Raw genomic sequence first — 19,741 nt, 5'->3', positions numbered from 1 at the left:
GCTAAGTCTTTCATTAGCGTAGCAGATTGAAAGTGCAGCTTGTCACAGACATTGAAGAATGTCCACACTGTAGCGTCAGGAACTAAAAAGCTAATTTAGCGGTCCGTTTTCGGCTGAACTGCGGGACTTTTTTTGTTCCTATTCGGCTGGCGTCATGCCACGTAGATTCGGCGTGGCTTCTGCGCAGCCTATTTCATTTGGCGGGCGTTACTTTGAAGTGGCTGTTCCTCAGCGCATGCGCGGCTACGCGAAAGGCGCGCATGGTTTTAATGCGATTGCATATTTAGTCGGGCTATGTCAGGCATCCGGATTTCTCCAAGGCTTCCGCGAGCAGGCACGTGTTATCTCTTCGCTCTCTCTCCCTCTCCCATAGCAACGGCTGCGGGCGTGCACGGTGGTCCTCCCTCCTAAAAACTAGAGCATGTGTTGCGAGAGAGTGTTACAGAGTGTAGGTGCGGTGCTTCTTTACTCCTCTCCTTCCTACGCACCACTCTCCCGTCTGCTCGCCCCTCACTCTCGATGGTTCGCTGGCTGGACGCCTCTCAAAAACATCCGGGAATTTGGGCTCTAGAAGCCGCCGTGAAACGCCAACGCTGAGCTGAGAACACTGGTGCCTTACTCTCCCGCCCGCTCTTTCCTCACTATTAACCGTTCACTGGGTGGGCGCCTCTCAAAGCGATGGCAAAAGTTGGTGAAGGCGAATGTTTGACAGCAATCGTACCCTCTCTGAGCGCAAGAAATGCATTCACAATTAATGACGACTCCATTCAGGGAGGTGGAGGCAATTTTTCCCCTGATGGCAAAGTATTTCCCTCTAGCTACATTAGCTCCATGCCTTAATAAATGAATAATAAATAAATGAAAATAACCACACAAACAAGGCTGCATTATTTTTTCTAGTAAAGAATCTAGATCAACAGTTACATTTGGCAGCTACCACAAAGGAAGTGAATATTGTGTAAACCACTCAGTACCCCAAAAATAGTAAATGCCACCAGCTTTGCTTTGGCAGAGCACACGCATCCTGAAGGCAAAACATAGCTGTGGTGGACCACGGCTTACTTAAATAGCCAGGTAAATAATTATTTCTTAAGAACAAAAAGCACAGTTTGTGAGGGAGAGAAACTTCAATTTCCCGCAGCTCCCTTTGCGTAAGACACTTGTTTTAAATTAGGCTGTGAGTTACTCTCTATTGCAACCTAATCACGCACATAAGGAAATGTTTAACGTGTCTAAAATTGTTGATGTAGAACTACCACTTACGCTTTCTTAGGGCGTTGCACTTCGGTTATGCGTTATTTGTGAGAACAAAGAAAAGCAGAATTCATAGCAAGAATATTCGGTGTGTTGAATTCCACTAATCAACCGTGTTACATATTAGCGAGCACTCCATGATCACTCATTTATTCCACTTTTCTTCAGCTCTAACCACAACAATGAAATAGGAATGACTGTAAGATGCAGAAACCTGACAATGCATATGGAAGTCACAAATATGGTTGGAGTGAACAATATTTCTTTTAGATGGTTAATATAAGATACATGTGATGCATTATGGCAGACCATGTGCATATTTACGATCACTCTCTGCAATAATTCTATCACACACGCCTCTCAACAAGGATGGTATTCAGCCCAAAAATGAGTGGTTTTATACGATGCACCTCTATAAACTACCCGACTCTTTGCATTACTCCCTCATCGATATTGTGGTGCACCTTGCAGAAATAGGTGTGTCTTCTTGCTGAGCATGAGATGCTTCATCCCAAAGCCATTTAGGTATGTATACGTCAAAACAATTAGCGAAACTTATGGACAGTATTGACGTCTAGCCATATTCACCGTAGTTTATTATGCTTTTGTTTATGCACGACCCTGCCAGGACATTGCTCGTGCTTGGTAACTTGTGATTTCTTCCACTTCAAGGCATCGTTTGACACCAGACGCATTGCAGTAAGTGCCCCTTTTTAGATATAGAACACTGAACTTACTGTGATGGTTACCTTGAATACAACGACATCAAAGTTCCCAGAGGCCCGCGCAGCACGCGCACAATGCTCTTTCACAAGGACGGTCTCACGAAAGGCTCTGTAAACCAGTGGCTCGTGCTGGCGGTACGTAACGCGATGCCCAAAAACAGGAGCAGAGGTTAAGAGCCAGCACATTCATGGAAATGCAGGTGAATAACTTACGCCAAGAAAACCCGAGTATGGCTCAAGATGATGACACGGAGGGTAACTCAAGAACAAACTCAGACGGCAAGTTCACAGCAAATAGTGGGAAAATGTCAGGTAAATGTCACACTGAGTGGATACAAGCTGGCGGTATAGGCAGGTAAGCCGAAGAAGACAATGGGTTAGCTGAAGAAAGAGCTAGATAACCGCTAAAGCCAGAAACCATGCGTCAACGCAGTATTAAGATGCGATGCTTACCGGATGATGACTTCAAAATTGTTTTTCGCCCACAAGCACGACTTGATCTTTTAAAGGGAACGCTGATCAAAGTGGCACATGCCATTGGATGATCTGGTGGCTCGACTTAGCATTCCTCGATAATGTAGGAAGGAGTGCAGGTGCAGGAACTTCAGAATGTGGTCATAGCAAGCACAGCAATCACTGTAGGAGCTTCGAAACTGCAACGTATAAATGCTGTACAACTCGTAGGAGTGATATTTCAAGTCAATTGTGCACACTGGACACTCCGATGACTTGTGCCGTGCAACGATCTACGGCGTCGAAACGGGCACAAACCTGCGGAGATTGTTACAGGTCTTCGCGTGGACACAAAATACACCTTTTTTGATGTGCGCATGCTCAGATCTTCCACAGCCGCATGATTATTTCTTTCGACAGACAGCACGACTTTTTTTATGCAACTTACCTCAGCGGGAGTTATAGATAACAGTACAGTCTTGCAGAACCTATGCCGACATCGGTCACAGACAAGACATTTGCCTGCATTCTAAAGCCAACTTCTGCTACAAATATGGCAGCGAAGGGAACACGGACACTCATGACTGTCAACCTGAATGCAAGATTTGCTGCGAAGACCACGAGTCTGCCAGAAAGAAATGTAGGAAGAAACTCTGTAGCAGTACACCCTCCTCCATACCGAATCAGACGACAGCAGCTTGACAATTTTCGTGCCCGAAAGCATCGATGGAGTTCTAGGTCCACTGACTTCCTCTAAATAGTCACCAGCTTTGACAGCCCTAAGGCCCTCTCACTCCACCAGGATCCCGGCCGAAACCGCTCTCATTTTGAACGAAAACCAAGCTCTGGATCTCGCACACTATCGTAGTCTCGATCCGCTTGGTAAATAACTTACGCCGCCGTGGTGCGTGGAAGCAATGGACCCAGTTCCCAACACACCGCGATTGCTTCGGACTTCTCTCCAGCTGAGATAGCGACAATGCATGAGCTAGAAAATGAAGCTCAAGAAATACAGAAGACAGTATGACAAGGACTATCAGCCTGTCACAGCACGCCAGATCTTGAAGACAGGAATCTAAGACAAGTAGAAGCAGGCTTAACAAAGCGAGTAGAGGAACGGCTGCAAGTGCATCAAGTGAAGATGCTCGACGTCGTTGAACGACTCCTCGTAGCTTTCGAATTCTCACGAAGAAACTTTTGACATTGGTAGACAGGACAATAGAGAGAGTGGTTACGAAAATCATAGGAAAGGTCTAGCCACTGAACTGTATGGTCTCTTCGTTCCACGTGAGGTTGGATGGTTTTGTGGCGCAACAGCACAACTTCATGACGTCAAGAATGAAAGACCATGGGACCGTATTCTGCAGTGGACGTACGATCGACCGCACCAAACAACATCGCTTAAATTTATGTCGAACAGGCTCACCAATCACCCAAAACAGAAAAGACATGATTTACGGACTCGAACGCACAAAGTATAGAACTTGGCCATGACTCAATAATTGATGATATTGAAGCCTGGCTGAACGAGATTGTCGGTGTTGCTGATGGTCATACCAAATGGATTCAACTGGACGAAGACAACCAGGCAGTCGATAATCATATTCTTCCCCCAAGGGAGGCTCGATGATTACTTCTGAAACAATGGCGATGGCAAAGGCTAAACCAAAAGCTCAAACGTACATTTGTTATACTTACAATGCAGGCACGGGGGCACGTCGAAGAGCTAGCTAGCCAAAATTGTCGTCGTTTTGCTACCAACTCTAAGAGATACTGAGCACAAACAAGTCCTGGCACATTCTTCGAGCCCTGATCAGTGAAACCCACACCAAAACGCCCCAAAGGCATACAGTGCAGCAGCTGATTCACAATAACGGCACAGAGAAGGAGCTGCTGCAATTTCTTGAGATCAAGTTACTTGACCCTAATAATCTGCAAGCTACCTTATACAACTTTCCAACTTCGAGGAAGTACCAAACAAAGAACTAGATTGACCTTTTACGCTGACCGGGTTAAACTCGACCATTGCTAAGCTATTAGGACTGTTTGTTGGCCTAGTTGGTAGTCAATCAATAACATACTTCGGGTATTAAACTGAATGTGAGTTCATGCAAGCCTATTGCATAATAAGCACAGGAGAACGGTGTATCAACGACACGTCAGTGACGTTGTATGATCGGAAAATAGATTATTTGAAAGCTGGATAGTGCTAGGCTAGGTGAATATTGCTCATGTATATATGTTGCATATATATTTCTGGGTTAGCGCTCAGTCTAATTTAGTAAGAATGCCGCTTGTCTTTGTCGTTATGTGTTTCTATATTGTGTGTTTGTGTTATTTCACGGTTAAAGTATGTCTCGCTGAGCTGACACGCAATACAAATTCGGGCTATGACACTCACTAACAAGCACTTAAGACAGCTACCCTCCCTGGAATTGACGACGCTGCTTCAATACTATGATGACTGCTGAATTAAAGGGAAGCTACCAACAACCTGGAAGCACTCAGAGGTGATCATGCTACCCGAGCTAAAAGCCGATTTCCATCTTTATTCTCCGCCCAGTTTTTCTTACGTTTTGCGCCTGGAAACTGTTTGACCACATGGTCAACGAGTGGCTCACCGCGAACCTCGAAGGAAATAGTCATTTGCCGACCACCATGTTTGGCTTCCATTAAATGCTTTCCGTAAAGGATGTCCTCTTTCAGTTAAGAGAAGTCCTTCTGCGCTTCCGAAAACACAGGAAGTCATAATTCTAGCGGCGGTTGTGAAGGGCACGTTTGACAACGAAAGTCATGACGCGATTCTCTGCAATTTAGAAGACATCGGCTGAGGCGCGAAACCAAACATAAGCATACCTGCCTGCTTTCATCACCAACAGTACGGCTGCTGTGAGGATAGTCAACATCCGGAGCAAGCATTTTCAGTTTTCTCAGAAAAGTAAGCCGTAGGGCTTGGTGGTCTCACCAATTCTTTTCGTCGTGGCACTTTTCAAGCATCTCTGTCTCTAGAACACTGCCCCAGAGGTGCATCATGCGTTATACGGTAATGATATTACTCCGTGGACGAGAGGTGGAAGCACGGATGCCCAAGAAGACTGCCTTCAGAAGGCGGTAAACAACAATCAACAATACATAAAGACTGAAACGCGTCCATACTCCTCCTTCATACACCTGCGTTGTCGGGGTTACCGGTCACAACGAACTCAAGGGAAACTATGCGGCACACGCATCGGCCTGCGAATGCATCAACCCTACACAAAAGTCGGTACTCCCCCCGAACCAGAAAACCAACAAGAGTAACCGAATCGCTACAATTATTATATAGCGGACTGCTGCAGTACTATTGGCTGCGACGCAGGTTCTACCCTCCCCCAACCTGAACTTTCAAGAGAGACAAAGCCACGGACTACAAGCACCTTCTAAACAATAAATTTACGCAAAGCATTCTGATGTGTCAACTCCTGTCAACGCCATAGGAGTAAAAAAAGAGAGATGGAGAGAATAATAGAGGTGGCAAATATCTTCAAACAATTGAGTAGAAATAAATAAAAAAAACATAAATTGATGAAGGCACAGAGGGAAAAATACAAAAGGGAGCATACACAGATACAGAGAGAGAGAGAGAGAGAGAGAGAGAGAGAAAGAAACAGCGATGTAAACGTAAGGTAAAGAGTAGAGAGAAAGCAGTGAGTGAAGACACAAATATAAAACGAAAGAAAAACAGACACAGAAAGGATTAAATGAATAGATTAAAAGAGGAAAAGAGAAATATGGAAATAGAAAAAATAAAGACATAAAAAGATAAAATACCCGAAAAAAAGACGGAGAGGGAAAGTGAGAGGAGCAAAAAAGAGTGAAAGAAACAGGAAGCGATACAGGGGAAGATAAACGATAAAAAAGAGAAAGAACTGCAATAAACTAAGAAAGAAAAAGAAAGAGAGTACGGAAGAAATAGATTGAAAGTGATGTGAAAAAGACACACAAGTGAAAGAAAGAGCATAAAAGAAAAGCAAGGAAGATAAATAAAAAACATAACAGCATATCCACAGAACGAATGATGGAGAGTGGGGCGAAGCATTCGTCCGTTCATTTGTTCTTGCTACTGTCCGTCCATGAGTCCCTCTCTCCGTCCGTGCTTGCGTCTGTTCGTGTGTCCGTCCTTGCGTTCGTCCATGCATCCGCCCCTGCGTCCGTTCATGCGTCCGTCCATGCATCTGTCTGTGTGGCCGTTCATCCATCTATTCAACACTCCAGTACCACCATCTCGCATCTTTTCATCATATATTCCCCATATAGAAGCACCGCCATCAGTAAAAGCCGAATTTTCCTGTCTCTCATTTCCCATTAACAGCCTTTGGCATGTATATGGAGCACTAGCTAACAGGAAAAAATTGCGAAGTTATATTCGCTGGTTGTAACCTCCTTGGTTTTAAAAAGGTTTAGCGAGCGTTGGGCCGCAGTGTCATAAATACAGTGAACTAGTCAATACCATGAGCTCGAGGTGGTCAAAGGTGAGAAGTAGACCTGAAGCGCAAGCTGTAAGAAAGTGTGTGCGTGTGTGTGCCACCTCTCGTTTAGTCCTTGGAATGTTCGCCGAATGGCGGTGCTTCCATATGGGGATTATGTGATGAAAATATGCGAGATGGTGCTACTTAAGTGTTGAATAGATGGACGAGCGGACGCATAGACAGATGCATTGATGGACGCATGAACGGATGCAGGAGCGGATGCATGGTTGAACGCGGGCACGGACGCACGAACAGACGCACGCACGGACGGGCGGATGGACGCATGAAGGGTCACACAGACAGACGCATGGATGGACGAATGTTTCGCTTCACTCTCCATCATTCACTCCGTGGATATGCTGCCAATTTTTTTCAACCGTACCGCACGTGTCGATGTATGCCTTCATCTTTGATCTGAATAATCCCGGCACAAACGTGGTTGCAGCTTCTTATGTATCTCCCGTTGCTAATGCTTGTCCGCTCTAGTTTGTTTATTTGGCACCTCTGTGCTAACCTGCCTATATTTAGGCTGTTTCTGATAAAGTATGCTGTGCACTCTCATTGATATTCTTTGTCATTGCGGCTGTTCTAAATCACTGTATCAAGTACGCCCACCTGCAAGAATCTTGTGGGATGCCGTGTCTGAAAAACTATTATGCCCAACATAAAAACACGTACGAGTGTTTTTATTCATTTAACAGTGGAAGTGACCCAGCATGCCGACGATACGCTTTCCAGGGCAGCGAAGCAATGATTCTCTTCGAAGATTGGAAGCTCTGTTTCGTAGTCACCACCGGTGACGTATACATAGAGCGACGCTACGAGAGTGTCTCAGCTAAGGGGAACGCACTGCAGCGTGTGACAGTGTCCTGCCAAGTGTAATTACAATAAGGTGAAGACTGCATGGTATTATGTGTGTAGTGTGTTTAATATTGAGTACCTAAGCTGGAAGTTGAATGAATCAATGAATAAACAAATAAATATATAAATGAACGAATAAATACATATTCATCCATTGGTCTTTGCCACAACTGTACGTCACGCATGCTTGCTGCTTGCTGGAAAATATTATTCATTGGGCAGATCAGTTAGCTTAGTTGTCGCCCTTTGAACCCAAAAGTATACAATTTAAGAAAAAAAAGTATACAGAAGTATACAAACGACAGTGCTGCCTGACTGCACACCCACCTGTAGGAGACAGTGTGGTGCGACTTCCACCATGATCGCGTCTTGGGGCACGTGCTGAAGAGCCTCGCGAAAGAGCACGGGCGAGAGGAAGTTGTTTGTTTGGTACTCAGCCGAGCAGTACTGTCCCAGAGGTTCACACCAGGGGCTCTCTGGCACTGAGGAGCTTATCCAGCACTTGCTACGCCGCTTAGGTTCTGGAATCACCTGGATGACAAAGAGCGTAGGCACGTAGAAGCAGCGGTCAGTGAAAATCAAGGTCTTGATATTTCGGTCATTGCTTGATGACAGCGCTGAAGACGACAATACCTAGATAATATCATATTGATCGGTAATATTACTTATGAAGCAGTGCGCGACGACAAGCATGAAAGGAACGATAGGGACACAGCTGCACTCTCAACTATAGTTTATTTCGCAGAAGAACGTGGTTTATATACAACAAGGCAGTGTACCACGTGTTATAATGACGTTCAGGCTACAGCATAATTTTCAAAAAGCACAGTTCGCGATTGCTTAAACTAATCAGTGCTTGGCTAATGCAATTATCTTTTTTTAGAGATGTGGAAAGCCTCAATAACTTTCCTGGTCACCTGATCCGTGTGACTGGAAAGTATTTCAGTCTCAGAGAACAGCGGAAAGCAGCCAAACTCTAAGCAATGCCGCCTTAAGTGTGTGTAAGCATTACTAGAGAATGCTTTCCTGTGCTCCGTCAGCCTTATATCAGCCTAGCCAGCCGGGCCCATCGCAGCACCAGATCGGTAATCCTTGGGTACCCGCTATAGTACGTCACCACATGCAACTAGGCTTACAAATATACATACTCATCTACAATCACACTTTGTACATATCTAGTCATATTGAAGCATTTCATAAGATTGATTGGCTGATTCACACACGCCGCGTCATGCCTTTAACAGCATTTAACAGCAATGTGCATTGCACTTGAGGATGCGTTCGTATGGCACTAGCTTGATCGGCGGAGTGTCCTCTTGTCTATATTCTGCATGGTGAGATTCATAAGCATCTCCATATGAAGTAGCACTTATCAATAGCAACCTGCTTGCAGCGAGCTCGTAAAGTGGGCTTAGAAACTGTCATTCCTCACAAAGCGCACCCAGCTACGAACGCAAGGCTCGCTACCACGCGAGTGTAAAAACGTACATGTTGTTAGGCCTTGAACAATTGTAAACGCCTGTGAACAGTAGGGCTTAACACGGATCATTGCACCTTCGTGCAGACAGTGTACCTTGCAAAGGGCATCGCGAAGCGCTGGTCCAACGTTGTGGACGTGCTTGCAGTGAAAGGGGACTCCTAGACTGTCAACTTCTCGAGCGAAGATGTTCTGAGATGTCAGCTGCGCAACTACCTTGGCCACTGCTTCTGCGGGGCCAGATATGGTCACTGAGTCTTCGGCATTGTGGCATGCTGGGTACACGTCATCGGAAGAAAGGTGGGTAGCTTCTTCCCAGCTAAGCCCTGAAAAGCATGAACAAAGAAGACCATTGAAGTAGGGAAAGCGTTAAGATGATGGTGGGTCGCGTGTGAGTTTAGCTTCCCGTGCTGGCATTCCTCGCAATGTCAATGCTCCTCCTTGAAGGGTACAGCGGACGTTAGACCCACGGCAAGTACTAAGAGCAACACTGGCGGTGCGGCACTCTCCCGCGCGCTGCTCGCGAGACGCCGATTTTGGCTCGTTTTGTAGCTGAGCGGGAAAGATTTCTTCCCGACCACATCTCTCCTTGCGATATTTCTGCCGCTGCCGCACAAGCAAAGCGCCAATGAGCGACGAGCCTAGTAGTCGCCATAGCAACGCACGGGGCTTCTTTTCTTTCTTTTTTTGCGCCGTCGTATTCGATTAAGTGATTTGTCGGGTTTAGCGTCCCAAAACCATGGACCATATGATTATGAGAGACCCCGTAGTAGAGAACTCAGGAAATTTCGACCGCCTGGGGTTCTTTTTTGCGTGCACCCAAATCTGAGTACATGGACCGACAGCATTGTTGCCGCCATCTAAAATGCAGCCACCGCAGCCTAACTTCGATCTCGCGAATTGCGGGTCAACGGCCGAGTACCTTAGCCACTGGACCACCATGGCGGAGCCACCGTCGTTTTTTGAAGCGCGATTTCTGAGCGTAGACGATCTGACAACGGCACCATGGACTCCAAATGCTTCTTAGTGGAAGTTATACTTTACCCATTCCTCTATAATAAAACGATCCCCGACTACAAAGACAAGGAGGCGAAAATAAACCATTGTGGTATTATAGGATCTATGTTTGTGTTGATCGATAAGTAGTAATTGCGTCGCTCACTGCATGTTGAGTGCGAACGAATTATTGACTGTATCATGCAGTAACACAGGCCATGTTGAAGTTCATGAACATACGGGACAGATGAATGAAGCTTGTGTCGGGCGTAGAGGTGACAACCTGGAGCGGTGTGCCAGGCAATGCTGGAAAATTTAGGTGGCCTCTATTTGTCATAATTGACAGCATGCTGGCGCAGACACCTCACTATGTGGAAAAGGGTGTGATCAATTAGGAACCGTCTCATATTGCAGCGCACGTACGATACGTGTTTCATGCCTGCCAACTCTTTTGATTTTCCTGGGAGACTCCGGAATATACTGACCGACCCTTCAGCTTGACGTGCACGTTCCCGAGATGTCGCTCAAAGAAAATTATTTACGACTCAAAGATGATCGTTTTTTTCCTGTCATACAGCAGGGCACCCCACTCATGCGAAAGCTGTTTTAAACACCACATGCCATTAAAAGTGATTGTACGTAAATTATGCATTGCACGTTCATTTATCAATTCTACTTTTCGCAATGAAGTCGTGCTACAGATTGGTTGATACAGGAAGGTCATGCGGTGAAGCCTACAATAGCGGTGAGGGCCCGCCAGCTGTCGCGAGACACAGCACATCTAGACTTCATCCCTTGAACGAAGACGCGGAAGCAGTGTGTGTGCTTGTCCTTCGGTATCTTGGTATTTCCAAAGCGGATGGACCCAAACATTTCGCGGCGCATTTCGAGAACGGTGACGCCGAAGCAACAGCAGACACGTTATCACGGTGACGTTGAGCGCTGGAAGAAGATCGTCGTCGTCTGCCATTGTCCGCACGATTGCGCCGAAAAGTCGGAGAGCTCGGAACAAAAGCCTCCTAGATTTTATTTCCCTTGCCTGCCAGACTATCGGCGGTCACTTGGGAAGCGGCCGTCATCGGAACTATGGTGGTGGCGCTACTTGAGTAGAAATGTCTTCATATAAGTTTTCACGTTTTTGGAAGTTATATGCAACAAAAATAATGTAAAAAGTTTTAAAAAAGCGTAAACGTAACTATAATTAACCCTACGTAAATGACGCCGTTATAGATGACAGGTGTTTCGCGCTCATTCAACCGGCAACCCCTTCAATACAAGGCATAGCCTCCGAAATTAGCAAATGCCGAAGTTGCAAATCTCAAAGGCTAAGTGCAAACCCGTTCCCCCCTAGGTAGGCAGCGCCGCCATAGATGACGGGCGTTTCGTGCTCATCCGGCAGGCAAGGAAAATCCAGGACGCTATGTCAGAACAGGCGACAAAAAAGCGCGCGATGTCTCGTGAGCCGCTTCGAGACCGCTGAATACGGTTGTCACGTGACTCCTGCGGATGTGACCAGCGTGCTGCTTTTACCGCGCGGCGGAACGGCGAAGACGCGCGTAGTGCCGCGGCGGGGCACTTCCCTCCAGTGTATTCGTGCCCTTACGTCATGACATAACGAACCAACGCGAATGATTGACGAGATGCTTTTTTATTGAAAAAAGCCCATTCCACGTTTCTAAGGGCAGCTACGCGAATCACACCGCTTGTACTGGCACCGATGTGCTTAGAGAGATCTTGGTGTGAACTTGTTTGTGTAATCGAGAAGCAAAACATAAGGTTAACTGAACATTTCTGTGTGGTTGAAGCTTTTTACAACTCTAAGTTCGAAAAAGCCCTTGCCAGTGGTTTCATACGGCGCCATGAGATAGCGCGACATATTTGTTCGAGTTAGTGTCCTTAGATGAAACAAGTTTCCAAGGTAGCGACGTATTTCTGTTTCCTCCTCACCTATGTTCCTGGAGCGCCACTAAAACGTTCGAATGTTTCATCAAAAAGCGAATGTTTAGGTTCAGTTGTTATGGTGAAAAGATATAAATGAAACAAAACACGTAGAAAAAATGGCAAATTCAACGTACAGTGCGAATCACTCATATGCGAAGCACGAATAAGAAAGGTTAATATGTCACTTTAAAATCAACACAACACTACCAGGTAGAGGTAAATGATGCCGTACATGACTTCTCTCTCATGATTATCATGTTTGGATGTGTCGTTTACCTTCGTCATCTATTCATGTCACATGATGCCAAATTTGGTATATGTGAAGCTAGCGAAACGGCCGCGAGCACACATTAGCGTGGCATGTTGTCATGTTTCAAGACACGCGTGTCAGGATTGGCATATTTGCACCAGTTATATATTTTGTCATCCATTGATGTCACGTAACACCGAATTCAGTTTATGTGGAACTAGTAAAACGGCCGCGATCGCATCATGAAGGACCCAATATACTCCAATGTAGCGTTGACGCGTGCGCACGCTGGGCACAGCGACGCTACGTTAGGGAACGCCAGGGGCGACCAGCGTCCGTCGGCGCGGTCCGACGGCAACCGGCGTGAAATGCGACATGCTGTATATTGCGCCGGTGCCTTACCCAGGCAACACTGCGTCTCCCTCTTTTCGTGACAGAGGTATGCCGGACGCGCTGAAACGCGGATACGTTAAAGCAACGCAGCGCGGCGCACACCCGCGAGCATATAGGAAAACCGGCGCCTGGCGTCGCAACTGGCGTGGCGCGACGAAATGAACGCCGGCGAGCACGCGCATCACCTCACGTCAAAATATATTGGCAAATTGACCGTGGCATGTAGTCATGTTCTCACAGAACATCCATCTCATGATTTTCATGTTTGCACCAGTCACATACCTTGGTTATCCATTAACGTCACGTAATAAGAAATTTGATTGATATGGGAGGTTTAACATACCAAAACCACCATATTATTATGAGAGACGTCGTAGTGGATGGCTCCGGAAATTTTAACCACCTGGGTTTCTTTGACGTGTGCCCAAATCTGAGCACACGGGCCACAGCATTTTCGCCTCCACCAGAAATGCAGCCGCCACCGCTGGTATTCGATTCCGCGACCTGCGGGTCAGCAGCCGAGTACTACTATAGCCACTAGACCACCGTGGTGGGGCCGCAATGCTAAAGTTGGCATATGTGAAGCTAGCAAAATGGCCTCGAGCGCATCATGAGTGTTGTATGTAGTCATGATGTTAATCACGCATGTCGTGATTATCATGTTTGGATGTGTAATTTACCTACGTCGTCTCTTTGCGTCGCGTAATACCGAGTTATTACGTGTGAAGCTAGCGAAACGGCCGCGACCACACATTAGCGTAGCATGTAGTCATGTTGTTACATGTCACGAATTTCATGTTTATCATGTTTGCACCAGTATCATACCTTCGTCGTCTATTCACGTCTCGTAATACCGAATTTGGTATAAGTGAAGCTAGCGAAATGGCCGCCAGCGCATCACGAGCGTGGCATACAGTCAAGTTGTAACATGACTCGCATCTCATAATTATTATGTTTGCACCACATACCTTCGTCATCCATTTATGAACTGTAATACCAAATTTTGTATATGTGACGCTAGTGAAACGGCCGCGAGCGCATCATGAGCGTGACATGTAGTCATGTTGTTATATGACATGCATATCAAGATTTCATGTTACGATATGTCGCGTGTGTTCTTCATGCCATCATGACATACCATGCGAGTTTTGCAACATGCCATGTGAACGAAACCACCGCAAGAGCTGCAGGACCATGAAATACAAATCATGGCATTCATGACATACATGTCATGATTTTCATGTCATGACTAGTCACATATGTTCTTCATACAGTCATGTTATGCCATACCAAGTTTGGTATCGATACCATTATCGCAACGGCCAGGAGAGCTAAAAGTCGTAGGCGGCTAGACAGATAGATAAATAGATAGATAGATAGATAGATAGATAAATAGATAGATAGATAGATAGATAGATAGATAGATAGATAGATAGATGCGCTCAAAGCCGCCGAAGTTCGCTAAGAAATGCTTTGCATTTAATAGGTCGTGGAATAAACGATTAACTTTATGAACATAAACAGTACGACACAAGAGCAAGCGGGATGTGAGTTACTTAACTCGCAAGGTTGTGCAGTTCTGTATTTTACACCACTAGCCACGGCGTCTCGCGTCGTACACCGTAAACGGTAGTTCGTCCAGTTATCACTGTTCTAGTTCTTTGAATATGCTTTGTTCCTGCTGTGACACAGTGAACGCGCTCCTTGCTGGATCCTGCCAGTGGCCACAGGGCTCATGACGTTGGGACGAAAGATTACAGCCGGCTTGTGCACACGCATGGAAAAACCACGGCCAGGCTGGTACGAACGCTTGACTAGCAGATCTGCAATAACGGTTTTTAAATGCCAAGAATTTCTTAACGAACTTCGGTGACTTTTAGCGTATCTATCTATCTATCTATCTATCTATCTATCTATCTATCTATCTATCTATCTATCTATCTATCTATCTATCTATCTATCTATCTATCTATCTATCTATCTATCTATCTATCTATCTATCTATCTATCTATCTATCTATCTATCTATCTATCTATCTATCTATCTATCTATCTATCTATCTATCTATCTATCTATCTATCTATCTATCTATCTATCTATCTATCTATCTATCTAGACGCCTACGGCTGTCCTGGCCGTTTAGATAACGGCATTGATACCAAACTTGGTATGGCAAAACACGACTGTCTGAAGAAAATATTGACTAGTCATAACATGAAAATCACGCTATGCGTGTGATGTAACTTGACTACATGCCACGCTTATGTTACGCTCACGGCCGTTTCGCTAGCGTCACATATGCCAAATTTGGTATTACGGTACGTGATTGCATGACGAAGATGTGATACTGGTGCAAAAATGATAAACATGAGATGCGTGTGATGCAACAACATGACTACATGCCGTACTAATGATGCGCTCGCGGCCGTTTCGGTAGATTCGCATGTACCAAACTCGATATTACGTGACGCGAACAGACGACATAGGTAAATGACACATCCAAACATGATAATGACGACATGCGTGACATGTGACAACATAGCTACAGGCCACACTCATAATGCGCTCGTGGCCGTTTCACTAGCTTCACTAATGCATAAGTTGGTATTACGTGACGCCAATGTATGACGAAGGTATGTGGCTGGTGCATACACGATAATCATGATACGCGTGTTATGTGAGAACATGACTTCATGCCACAGTGAAGGCGCGAATACATTTAGACGTGACGAGGTGCGTGTGCTCATCGGCGTTCATTTCGGCGCCTTGCGCCGGCGTTGCCACGCCAGGAGCCGGTACTGCCATATACGTGGAGGCGAGCACCACGCTGCGTTGCTTTGACGCATGCTGGTTTCAGCGTGTTCGGCGTCCCTCCATCACAAAAAAATTGCCCGCAGCTTCCCTCGGGGGAACACTGAGGAGGATGCGGAGCATATAATTGGTTAACGGGGTGTTAAGTTGCGACCTACTTGGGTCGCTGGCTAAATTGGTTAACGTGGTTGTAGGAGGGGTGTTAAATGAGTGAACACGTACGACACGTATGCGAAAGGGTTGGACGACGACTTGGTTGCGGTTCCGCCAACACTTTGGCCGACGCTGGTCGAAGCGACGTCGATCATTGCGACCTCGGACGTCGACGCGCCGTACAAACCAACCGACGAGCGGCAACTGAGCGAGCGAGCACTGACCTTGAGTATATATACAGCGCGACGGTGCATGCGCTGTCAGCTGTCGAATGTTCGAGAAGGGGGAGAAGCGCAACGGCGCATGCGCGCGCGTCAGCTGCCGATGTTCTCGAAGCGCGACGGCGCATGCGCGCGCGTCAGCTGCCGATGTTCTCGAAGCGTGACGGCGCATGCGCGCTACATTATACAGCTAGCAAATGTTCGTGAAGAGGAGAAGGGCACGCGGTGTGTAGAGGAAGAAGGGTGCACAGATGGTGGAGGAGTGAAGCGCGCGCGGTTTGTAGAGGAGGAAGGGATGCACAGATGGTAGAAGAAGGAGGAGGAAGCTTGCGGACGGCGCCGCACTACAAGCCTCGAGTATTAGATGCTCCGCATCTAAAAGAGCAAGACGCAGTGTGGCCTGGATAACGCATCAGCACGAAATCCAACGTGTCGCATTTCGCACCGGTTGCTGGCTGGCCGCGCCGATGGACGTGGGTAACTCCTGGTGTCAGACTATAGAGTGGTCACGTTTTGCTAACGTAGTGTCGCTGTGCTCAGTGTGCGTGCGCGTCAACGCTACATTGGAGTAAATTGGGCCCTTCATAATGCACTCTTGGCCGTTCTGCTAGCTCCACATATACCAACTTTGGTGTTACGGGATGTCAATGGATGACGAAAGTATATGACTAGCGCAATTATGATAATCCTGACACGCGTGTGATGTAAAAACATAACAACATATTATGCTCATAGCGTGCTCGCGGCCGTTTCGCTAGTTCCACGTATAATAAATTTTTTATCACGTAACATGAATAGATGACGAAGGTAAATGACACATTCAAACATGATAATCATGACACAGAAGTGATGTGCGACATCATTTACCTCCACCTCATTATGTTCTGCTGACAATAAAGTGGCCTATAAACCTTTCTCACTTGGGCTTCGCATATCATCGATTCCCAATGTGCGCGGGATTTACCCTTTTTTTCTTTGTTAACGTGCCCATTTGGACAATAGCGATTCCTGTGAATTCTTGTGCAAATCGCGAAACTTCCTAAAAATGAGAGTTCTACTGCTAAGGTGTACTGAAGTAGCGCGTTTCGGCTCCTTTATGCCGTGTTCTTCTCAACTGTGCAAGGAGGAGGAGGAATGAACGCTTATTTTCGAAACGGTGCAGCAGTGTAGGTTCAGCGTGCACCTTGGGTGGGAGGTGTCTTCATTCCAGGAACCCTCTGGCCTTCGCTGCCTCCTTGGCCCTGGCGACGATGCGTCGTTGTTGGTCCAGGTCCTTCAAGACGAGCTTGGCCTCCCAAGTTTCGAGAAGGTGTTCGTTTTTTTTACCAGCGTAGCAGGTGTTCGGCGGAGGCAATATATCTGTATTTGTATTGCGTGGACACTCAAGAATCAGGTGGGCCAACCTCTCAGGTATGGCGCGAATTGGGCAAACATATTCATGCATTGTTGGGTACAATCAGTGCATTAGTATGCCGTGTGTGTGTGTGTTGCTCTGCAGTCTTCTTAGTATAGTGCAGTCCTCTTTGTTGAGCTTCGAGTCTGGTGGTGGGTACTTTCTGCATGGCAGCCTATGGTGTTGCAGCATTGCAGAGTAAGTCTTAGGTACAGACTCAGCCTCCGCGGATACAGTCCTGGAGTCTAGAAAGCGGTAAGGTGCAGCCCGGTAGGCGTGATCGTGGGCCACGGCATGAGCCGCCTTGGTTCCCTCCAGCCTTTCGTGCCCAGGAACCCATGTCACACAGGTGAACGGCATCGGAGTGCTTCGGTGTTTCAATATCTGAATTGCTTGGGTAGACAAACGGCCTTTGCTGTAGTTTCGCATGGCTGCTTGAGAGTCTGTGAATACCACAGCTGCATCCAAGCACTTTGTGGTAGCTAGGGCAATCGCTGCCTCCTCTGCAGTTTATGGGCTTTGGGTGCGTACTGTGGCCGATGCGAGCTCTACACCCCGAGTATCAACGACGATCAAAGCGTAGACCTCTCTACCAGGTTACTTGGCGGTGTCTGTATATCTGGCGTCTAGATCTTGGCTGTGATTTCGTCGTAGAGCATTCACTCATGCCTGCCTTCTTTCCTTGTGATGTGTGGGGTGCATATTGTGGGGGATTCGTGCAATACAGAAAAATTCGTTTATGTTTGGGGGAATCCGTTCTTTTCGGTCTGCGTCTGTGTCGCCTGTAAAGGTTTCGCTATAGTTCAGCCGTTGTAGCACTGATCTTCTAGTTGGCGAGAGCTAATCGTTCTAGCTGGCTAGCCCCGTGGGCTTCGGCTAGTTCCTGCCAGTTGTTGTGTATGCCCGTTTTCAGCACTTTCGCAATGGAAGCCGTGAAGATGATCCTTGAAGCGATTTTCGTGGCCTTACGAATCATTATGTTCAGCTTCTCTACATCTGCGTTCTTCAGGGCGAGGTAGCGAGTGTCATAGGTAATTCGACTGCTGAGGGGAGTGAAATATTTTTTAAGGTGCGTTGAATACACCCTCTAGCTGCTCTGTATGCGTGCATACGCACAAATATTTCTAACAAATGGCATGCACTAGACGCGCATTAGACGCACGTCTAGCGTTCCAATAAAAACCGACAAATAAACTCGCTTCGCAGATCCGATGTCGACAGAGTCGCACGAAAGCGTTCACGTGGGAGTTTTCATAGCTATACTTCACGGCGTGCTTCATTTTGGATGGCACAAGGTAAGTTGAAGAGAGCAAAACCGTTTTCTTTTGTTTTACAGCAACGCAGCCTAGTTGAAAAACGTGGATATTGCATTTAACGAGCACAGCAAAACAATCTTGGTCGACTCGGCGCAACTAAAACACTCCTCCTCTTCTGTTTATGTGCAGGCTACGATTTCGTCTTTGGTAACCGCGAGAATCCGGCTGGAGCGATTAGCGTATGCGTACTCGGTTAAGTTTTTTTGCATAATAATAAATAACACCACCAGCCATTTTCAAGATCACGTGCAATGAATGCCCCAATCACATACGTGGATGCAGAGAAAAGGAGGGGTAAGCGAGAGGGTGAGTAGGACGGTTCGAGAACATTGACCCCCATAATCACAAATGCTCCTCAACTCGTCGACTTTCACCCTTCACTGGACAGAATGGAGCACTGCGCCACTGCTCGGCTGAAAATGACGCTGCGCTATTCATGTAGAGCAGCAACTTATCACTGATATGCAGGGATTTGTTCTGCCAAGAGATGGCGCTCCGATCGGCTTTCTCAAGTGACGGTGGAGAGTTGAGTGAAGGGGCGTTCTAGAATACGGGGATGAGTGACGCTACCTTAGAAACTTAATTCATCTAGGGACCTTAGTTCGAGTTAAGACGCCTCGAAGTCAGTGCCTACTCCTACGGCCGCCGCATGGTGACGCCCTTTGTCTATAAGAAGCTATGTAGTGTCTAACTAGTTTGCACGGACGCGGCCTGTTCTTGAGGTGACGAGATTTCATAATATCGGGCACGAGCGTGAAAATGTTGAAACAATAGGCTATAATAAGAACAACAAACTAAGACTTTGCGTTCAAGGCGTCTGCCATAGTGCACGTCTGCATGCGCCAACACAATATGATGGTTCTGTCAAACGTTTTGCCACCAAATATTGACACGACCGCTACGTGGTGCTAGCACCAGACAGCTTCGCAAGAAAACGACAACACAGCCTTACGAATGTGACTATCACACTATCAAGTGCGCTATTGTG

General features: G+C 46.6%; 1 protein-coding gene across 1 annotated transcript in view; it reads right to left on the bottom strand.

Annotated features, from left to right (window-relative positions):
• The window catches only part of LOC119179104 (fatty acid synthase), a 192,656-nt gene that overhangs the window by 61,971 nt on the left and 110,944 nt on the right, over positions 1–19,741 (bottom strand). Inside the window, exons 10-11 of the mRNA XM_075869593.1 lie at positions 9,375–9,604; positions 8,129–8,332 (exon numbers count right to left, since the gene is read on the bottom strand). Of these exons, the coding sequence (XP_075725708.1) occupies positions 8,129–8,332; positions 9,375–9,604 (434 nt within the window). The remainder of the gene's footprint in view (positions 1–8,128; positions 8,333–9,374; positions 9,605–19,741) is intronic.

The sequence above is a fragment of the Rhipicephalus microplus genome, chromosome 7, assembly GCF_043290135.1.
Source record: "Rhipicephalus microplus isolate Deutch F79 chromosome 7, USDA_Rmic, whole genome shotgun sequence".
Taxonomy (NCBI): Eukaryota; Metazoa; Arthropoda; class Arachnida; order Ixodida; family Ixodidae; genus Rhipicephalus; species Rhipicephalus microplus.
The sequence above is the reverse complement of the archived record's forward strand: the minus strand, read 5'-3'. Positions and strand labels throughout refer to the sequence as shown.